This window comes from Vulpes lagopus, chromosome 6, assembly GCF_018345385.1.
Source record: "Vulpes lagopus strain Blue_001 chromosome 6, ASM1834538v1, whole genome shotgun sequence".
Taxonomy (NCBI): Eukaryota; Metazoa; Chordata; class Mammalia; order Carnivora; family Canidae; genus Vulpes; species Vulpes lagopus.
This window is the reverse complement of record NC_054829.1, coordinates 132,984,245-132,992,770: the sequence shown is the minus strand read 5'-3', so window position 1 is coordinate 132,992,770 and position 8,526 is coordinate 132,984,245. Positions and strand designations below refer to the sequence as shown.

At 50.5% G+C, this 8,526-nt stretch overlaps 1 protein-coding gene across 5 annotated transcripts in view; it reads right to left on the bottom strand.

Moving 5' to 3' along the window:
• Positions 1-6,933: 6,933 nt before the first annotated feature.
• The window catches only part of IL15 (interleukin 15), a 64,631-nt gene continuing 63,038 nt past the window's right edge, over positions 6,934-8,526 (bottom strand). For all 5 annotated transcript variants that reach the window (XM_041759073.1, XM_041759072.1, XM_041759071.1 and 2 more), the window contains one exon: positions 6,934-7,687. In XM_041759073.1, coding sequence (XP_041615007.1) covers positions 7,577-7,687 — 111 coding nt within the window. In that variant the 3' untranslated portion in view covers positions 6,934-7,576. The remainder of the gene's footprint in view (positions 7,688-8,526) is intronic.

Here is an 8,526-nt window from a genome sequence, read left to right as displayed (position 1 = left end):
TCACAACCCTGAGATCACAGCCTGAGTTGAAATCAAGAGTCGGATGCTCAATAGTCTGAGCCACCCAGGCGCCCCACGGTCCACTCATTCAATTGTCAGCAGTACGGTTATATAAGTCAACCACACACATATTCCTAGAGATTGGCAAAATATTTTCATTAACTCACTTTCACAGACACAGCGGTTTTCCTAGCAGTGTTGTCTCCATTTCTTTCTTTATTCATTTCCTGTCAGTGGACTTGATCAATAATTATCTGGAGTTTCACTCCCAATGCAAAGATCTTCCACGTTGATAAAGGGTGCTTCCTGAAAGATGATGTTTTAGCGTCACATCCTTCTTGAGGACTTGGGGATATAGTCTCTACAATGATATTAAGACTTAATTTCAACAATTTTACCACTGCAGTTAGTTATAAGTTGGATATTCCAGTTTTTGTATTATTAACCGCAAGTCTGCAGAAAAATAAGAAAGAAAAACCCCAAATATAAACTTCTTATTTTGAATAGGCTCTCCAAGTTCTCAATTCTTTTTCACCATTTGGTAAATATTTCTAAAACCATAAAGTCATCAAATGTTGTCTGCACCCTTTATCCTCATGTCCCCCCCCCCTTTTTTTTTGGACATTAAACAATGTTTGCTCTTTATTTTATCCTGAAGGGTCCAGCTCTCTCAGCCAGATTAATTTTCAAGTCATCTGTAAGCGGTTCTGGACACATAATGACATAAAAACAGATTCTCATCCATCTTCTCTTCTTTAATAAAGTTTCTGTCTTGTCCAAGTCTTTACTAGAGTCTTGCTCCAGTCTCATTTGGCCTTTATTAGTATCTCTGTCTTCTCCATTTAAAAGTTTTGGAGGAAACACCTGGGTGGCTCAGCAGTTGAGCGTCTGCCTTTGGCTCAGGGCGTGACCCCGGGGTTCCTGCAGGGAACCTGGTTCTCCCTTTGCCTGGGTCTCTGCCTCTCTCTTTCTCTATCTCTCATGAATAAATAAATAAGATCTTAAAAAAAAACTTTAAAAAAATAAATAAATAAAAGTTTTTGGTTTTGAATTTTGCTGGTATTTCTTCTCTCCTCCTCACTATTGGGGCCTCTAGAGGAGAATCCACGTGGATGTAATCTCTCGTCGGTAGAGTTCCCTCACATACGTTTATTTACAAATTTCAGAATAATTATGAATTGGTTGCTACTTTCCCAAAAATACTACAAATAATTTTAAATTCCTTTAAGTTTCTGAAGAAAAACACCACAACTATTTAACTGGTTTAAACCCACACAGCAGCTCAGACTTGGATCCTGACAACGTCTCATTTCCTGTAACTGACCAGTAGCGGACGAGTACATTTTGATGAAACCGAGACACCTGCTGAAGTCCACAGGATCCTACTGCCACTGAAACATCTCACTTTCTTCATTCTTATTTTATTTTTATTTTTATTTTATTTTTATTTTTAAATTACTATTATTTTTATTTTAGTTTTATTTTTTAATTTTTTATAAATTTATTTTTTTATTGGTGTTCAATTTGCCAACATATAGAATAACCCCCAGTGCTCATCCCGTCAAGTGCTCCCCTCAGTGCCCGTCACCCAGTCACCCCCACCCCGCGCCCACCTCCCTTTCCACTAATCCTTGTTCGTTTCCCAGAGTTAGGAGTCTCTCATGTTCTGTCTCCCTTTCTGATATTTCCCACTCATAAGTGGGAAATATTTTAGTTTTAAATCACACAATCAACACTTTTGAAAGATTGAATTTCAAAGTCAGGTGGTCACAATCAGGAAACTATTTTGTGAGCGAAATAAAATCTGAATTCACCGACCTGTTACGTCACTTGGCTTGCTCTTTCTCAGTTTTAAGTGTCAAGCACAAATCACATTGCGAGGGTGACAAAACAGGAGAGACTCCTAACTCTGGGAAACGAACAAGGGGTGGTAGAAAGGGAGGTGGGTGGGGGATTGGGGTGTCTGGGTGCCGGGCACTGAGGGGGGCACTTGGTGGGATGACCACTGGGGGTTATGCTCTATGTTGGCCAATTGAACTCTAATAAAAAAAAGTCCCAATAAAAAAATAATTAAAAAATTTTTAAAAAATCACATCGTGGCAACGTTGGGCTCTGACTTGGGCAGGTGCGGAGCCGTCGCTGGCCTGGGCCGCTGAGGAGTGTGCGGGAGCCACGTCCCCAGGGGGCTAATGGGAGTGCAGGCCGTGGGACCCGAGCTGTCCTCTATGACCCTGACTCCCCTGCCGGTTTCCAGGGGGCACTTTCCACCGGCACCCGGGGATGCTGGAGGCAGGCAGGCTGGCCCGCGTGACCCCGGGCAGACAGTGCGCGGGGACAGCCCGTGCCCAGGGTGGCTGCCACTCCTCGAGCGCACTCTGGGTTCGGGGTGGGAAGCAGGGTGTGGAGTGCTGAGAGGTGCCCTGGAGCTCGGGGGGCGGCCGGGATGCTGGGCCTGGAGCCCGAGGCCCGGTGGGTGGGCCACGTGTGGGGCCAGGCTGTCGTCGCATCCTCGTGCCCTCCTGCCTGCACCCAGCAAGCCTTCGGGGACCCCAGGCTCCTGTGCCCTGCAGACCCACCCTGCCTTCTGGGGCGAGGCAGCCCCTCTGCCAGCCTGGCCGTGGCGTTCCCCCAAGGCGCCCCGCAGTCCCTGAGGCCCGACGCTGCACCTGCCACGCGCTCAGGAGTCACGGCCCGAGGACCAGCAGAGGCGGCCACGGCCTGTGACTCGGGCTGGATCCTTCTAGAGAAGCGGCGATGGTTTGGTCCTGCAGCGGCGTGGACCACGGCCCGGTGCTCACAGACGCTGGGCCGCCGGGAGGCCCAGTCCTGCTGAAAACGGCGGATGCTTGGTCGCGAGAGGCTTCGAGCGATGCCACGACTACTGCTGTGTCTAACAGCGGCCTCTATTTATTCATAAATACAGCGCCAACATCCTCCTTGTCACAAGGAGAGGCTTTTCTTCTGCTATAAAAAGGTAATTAATTCAGGCTGAAGAAACTTAATGGTGCATCTGCCATCTGGGCAAAGCAAACAAAGCGCCGGGACAGAACCGTGTGAAGAAAAAAAATAATCAACTACGGGATGAAAGTGCGTGCGTAAGCCCCGTCCGGATTTCTTTAACCACAGATCATGTTTCCACCCCAAGGTTTACACTCGTGCTTATTTGGTAGGAACTGTGAGAGGCAACAGGGCATTTAAGCAGGCAGAGCTGAACACGGGCGAGCCCTTCCCGCGGCTTCTCTCCAACCTTGTGTCCCCCGTCAACAGCATCAGCAAGACGTCTCCGGGTCTGCGCTCGTGTCATCTACACCCGCGAGGACGGAAGCTCTTCGCAGACCTGATCATACGAATGAGGGTGCTTTGGGGACTCTCAGGAGCCCAGGAGTGTGAGGGAGCCAGAGCCGCCCCGTCACCCGCGCGGTGACCCCTAAGGTCCTTGGGAACGTGCCCCGTCCCGGGCGCCCAGCGCTGCTCCGACACCCGGTGTCCCCTGGGCGGCCCTGGCTGCTGCTGCTTGTCCTCTCCGCAAACGTCCCAGACCTGTGTCTTCTCCACCAGTGTGCGGCCGAGCCTCCAAGGCCTGCTTGTGTGTGTGGCTGTGCCTTCAGAGCGGCCCCCGGCCCCCGTGCACCCCCTGCACTCCCCACCCTCCAAGGCCCCCACCTTGCACGCTCCACTCCCCGTCTCAACCGCGTCTGGCCACCAGACAGCAGAGCAGTGGCCCCAAATCCCGGGGCCCGCCTCTACCCTAGTTCTCCTGATGAACATGAGTGGCCCCCCTTCGAGCAAATAAGTCTCATTAAGAAATGATTTTTAAAATCCTTTAAAAAAATAAATTAAAAATAAAAATAAATTTAAAGAAATTAAAAAACAAATAAATAAATACCAAAAGATAAAAAAATCCTTTCCCCCCCCCAAAAAAGCCTTCTTGGGGTCAGGAGTCTGATCACGGATCGATTCTGCTTGGCCTTGGGACCCAGCACTGGATTGATGTGTTGATGCTGGTGACGTCGGCGCCCCGAGTGCCAAGTCCTGTCAACAGTTGGGCGTCATGGGCAGCAAGTGGCCAGGGGCTGCCCACGGCCATCCCCGCTGAGCTGCTGGGAGTTCACCGGGGATGCCAGAGGCACCTCCATCAGCCCGGGGTCTTGACTTGGGCAGACACCCAGCGGGTGCACCTGCCGCACCTGCCGGGGCAGAGACCTCATCCTGGGGGACACAGGACACCCCTACAGGCGGTGGCCCTGCTGGCCTCGGGACCCGCGAGTGCTCCTCCTGCCAGCTTGCCTTGTAGCCCCCCGACCCTGGCCTGGGCCCGGGCTCCTGGGTGCACCGCATCCTCCCATTGGAGGGGGACGTGACGGAGGCACATGAGTGCGGGTGGCCCCGGGTCCTCCGGCAGCATCTGACGCCCAGACACCATCTGCGGGGATAAATGCACGACCTTCGTCTGGGTAACAGTGTCCCCTCGATTTTTCCATGCATATCTTGAAATCCAGGATTAGGGAGCTGAGACAGAGGGCCGTCCGAGGCCCGTGCACACAGCGCAGCAGACTCTTCGCCCCGGAGGCCCCGCTTGGCACCTGCAACTCAGGCTGTGCCATCGCAGGGGGCTTCACCGCCCTGCCCGGGCACCCTTGACACTGGCCCGGCGTCAGGGCCGAGTTTCCTCGGATGACAGGGACTCGGCCAGCGGTTACCGCCCGGCCGTCCAGGTTTTGCTCACGGTGTGCAGACACAGGAGCAAGGAACGACCTGCTGAGGCGAGTCGTGCAGGCCGAGCTGAGGCCGATGGGCTCGGAGGACCGGCCGTCTGCGCGGGAGCTGTTCAGGGCCGGTCCCCGTTGGTTCCTTAGCAAGGACAAAACCAGGCCCTTATTAACGATCCGCTAATTTTTTCTTCTAGGCTGCATCAGACAGATTATACGACTGGGGGACTCTTCAATGAAGCCGAAGTTGGCTTTGCATAATAAATTCCTCGGTGAAAATAAAACCCGATCATTGGACACATTCAGAAGCATTGAACTAAATCTCTGTGGAAATGGGATTTCCTCTGGGCAAAATATGCATCCGTGACATGGGTCGGGAGACTGAGACTCCTACGAACGCAGCGAACTCCGCTGAGCCCAAGAGAGTGCAGACCCGGGGCCCACAGGCTTTCTCTGGGGTCCCTGGGGCCACGGTGGGGACCCGCCACCTGTCGTATATGCTGGTTGGACTCTGGGAGCCTTTGAATTTGCAGGGTGGAGAGGATGACACGTCGGGACACATCACAAGCCCCACCGCACGACAAGAGCGATCGCGGCAAAAGAAAGCGATGCCATCGATTCTCCGGGGCAAAATGAGAGTCCGTGGAACGAGGTTGCAGCTGGGGCTCGATGCTCCCGGGCTCACCAGTTACGTGGTGGCTCCGTTTGTGCTGCCGTGTGCTCCGCCTTCTAACCTGTTTTTGCTCATTGCCAGGGATGGTGCAGACATGATATTGTCTCATGTATCTTTTGCTTTCTTTGAAAATTAAAAAAAATATTGTAATGATTTTATGTATTTATTCATGCAAGACACACACACACACACACACACACACACACACACACAGAGGCAGGGACCCAGGCAGAGGGAGAAGCAGGCTCCATGCAGGGAGCCCGACGTGGGACTCGATCCCGGGATCCGGGGTCACGCCCTGGGCCGAAGGCAGATGCTCAACTGCTAAGACGCCCAGATGCCCCTTTATTTGAGATTTTTAAAAAGGTGAGAATATAATCCATCAAAATGACTTTGAACTGTAAACCTATTACAGTCTTACTAGGCTTGCCCTTACTATTTGAGGTTCCAAGCCTATGGATTTGCACTTTCTTTATTAGAAGTTACATCAGGCAAATGCTTTCAGCATTTAGGGCAATAGGTGAGATAAAGACACTATGCAAATAACGTTAGGCTGGTTAATCAAGGGGGACGGTTCAGGAAGGAAAAATTTTGAGACACAAACGAAAAACTGTTCTTATTAAGAATTCAGGCCTGAACGATAAAATGTAGGTTTTTACACGATTGGTTCTTTTATTTATTTATTTTTTAAGATTTTATTTATTTATTCATGAGAGACGCAGAGACAAAGAGAGACAGAGGGAGACGCAGGCTCCATGCAGGGAGCCTGATGCAGGACTCGATCCCGGGACCCCGGGGTCACGGCCTGAGCCCAAGGCAGGTGCTCAACCACTGAGCCACCTGGGGTGTCCCCATCAGCTCTTTCCTATGCCCTGAGTTCCTTAAGATGAACTGAAGTGACCCATACCAAGTAAGTAACACGGGAGAGATCCCAATTTTGAGCTCTGGGGTCTAATCCCCGGTGTGTGCTCACAAAACCAGAACGGGTCACCGGTCACTACAAAATAGTCCTGGTGACGTGACTGCCATCACGGTCCTCCTTACCCGTCCCCACAAACACCGGGAGGAGGCTAACTTTTGTCTAAGGATTGGATCAGCAACCTGCAGTTAAAAATGGTGCATTTTTCCTATTCTCCATCAATGGGAAAGCTAGGGGGTAAAAAATGAAAGGTAGATCTTAAAAATCCATTTGGGATGACGTTAAAACAAAAAACCTTGTCACAATCCCAACCCCTAAACCTTAAAGTGTGGCTGTCAAATACTGTTCGTCTGGACTGATATCAGGCTGACATGCAACACAAGACTCTTTGAAAGTCAAATAGGATATCGATGTCCCCAAAACTACCTTGAAAGACATGCTTAAGCGCACGCTGACGCCTAATGGGGATGCACGAGCGTGGGCGGGCACTGGGGGATACGAGAATGTCTCCAGAGAGAGCTGGTCCGTAGTGAGCAATGGAGAGATGAGATTCGTAGACCATCAGTTCCCAGCCTTGTAAGTCCCAGAGGCGAACTGGGCGACAGAAACGGTGACGCGCCAAAAATATTTCATTTTAGTCATAGTTTTATTAAAAAAAAAAAGAGCTTGTAAGTCTCAGACAGTACAGTGCAAAAATATATAAACAATTATCGTCTGTCGGATACTGCTGGCTCTCACGAATCAACAGGCTTTTCCTTATTATCATACAAATGCGGCAAAAAAAATGTGAAAATAAAATATCTACACTCGGGAAAGCGTGAAATATAAACCTCATTACCGTCACGGGCTTTCAATACACGGTTCTCCGTACTGGGGAGGGTAGGGCGCTGCGCGATGCGCCCGTCGCCCGTGAACGAGCCCCCCCAGCCCGTTTTCTTATAAGGGGTGAATATCAGTGCAATTCCGAAGGACATTGGGTATGTATGTACACGATTTTATTCAATGCTCTATAGTATGCTACAGATATGTACAACGTCGGTAATAAATTAAGAATAAATGAACAAAATCAGCACGAGGACAGTTCACGGACACGTCACTCGATGCCATTTTTCTGCCTTTGGTTTCTAAGAGTTCATCCGAGCCGGGATTCCGGATCATCCTCTCGTTAGAAAAATTCGTTCGGGCGGCCCGAGCGACCTGCAGAGGGTTTCGCGGCCTTTGAGCCGTGGGAAGACGCTGGTTAATCGCAGAAATGCCGAAGAGGATCCTTTGCCATCAAGAGGAGTTGATGAACATTTGCACGATATGCATGAAACTCTGCAAAAACTCCTTAATACTCTTTTCCTCCAGTTCTTCACATTCTTTGCATCCCGTTTCAGTTATATTCTAACAAATAAAACAGAAAGGATCAGATTGGAAAGGCTAATGGTATCTCTTTGCTGGAAATATCATATGAACCATCCGGGGAGGTCCCGAGACATACAAAATTTGGGCAAATTAATATCTAAGTAGGAAGAATCACTGGAAAAGAGAACGGAGGATTTGACTTAGGCTTATTTTCCCCGTCATGGGTTAAGGACGTTGGAAAAATAGGGCGTCTCCATCACACCCGGGACTTCCCGCTTGCTGCCCTACAGTAGTTTTCGGGTCCCCTACCTGAGTGTGAGGTCCACGGCTCCCCGCCCGGCCTGGCAGCCTCCCGCAGGTGCTCCTTACCTGCTTCCATCGCCGGCCCCACCACCCTAAGGACAGACCTAAGTAGACGGAGCTCATGTGCTGTTCCAGCTACCACCGCTCAGGTCGGGCCCACGCGGGTGCCGCCTCCCCGGAGGCCATTCCTGAACCCAGGCCTTCTCCCAGCTGCCCTAATCGGTCCCTCTCTCTCGACTCCTGCAGACTCCCCCTCTCATTGCATCATGTACTATATTGGTTTCATGGGGTTTTACGCTTCTCACACTACTACTCTCTGGGCTTTTGCATTTTGTCCCCCTCGCATTTAGCACAGGGCCTGGCCCCCGTATTCACTCAGCCGCTACCGGTTGATTGGAACTGTTAGGTGAATCCTACAAGGTGTCATTCAAACAGTTTCACGGAGAACTAGAATATTCCAAACGTAGTCATCATACATGAACTACATAGAGATCGTCTGAACCCTAAAGGCCGTGCCAGCAAAAGTCAAAATTAGATTCTATGTGCATTAAGCATTTGGAAGGCAGGCCCGCCGA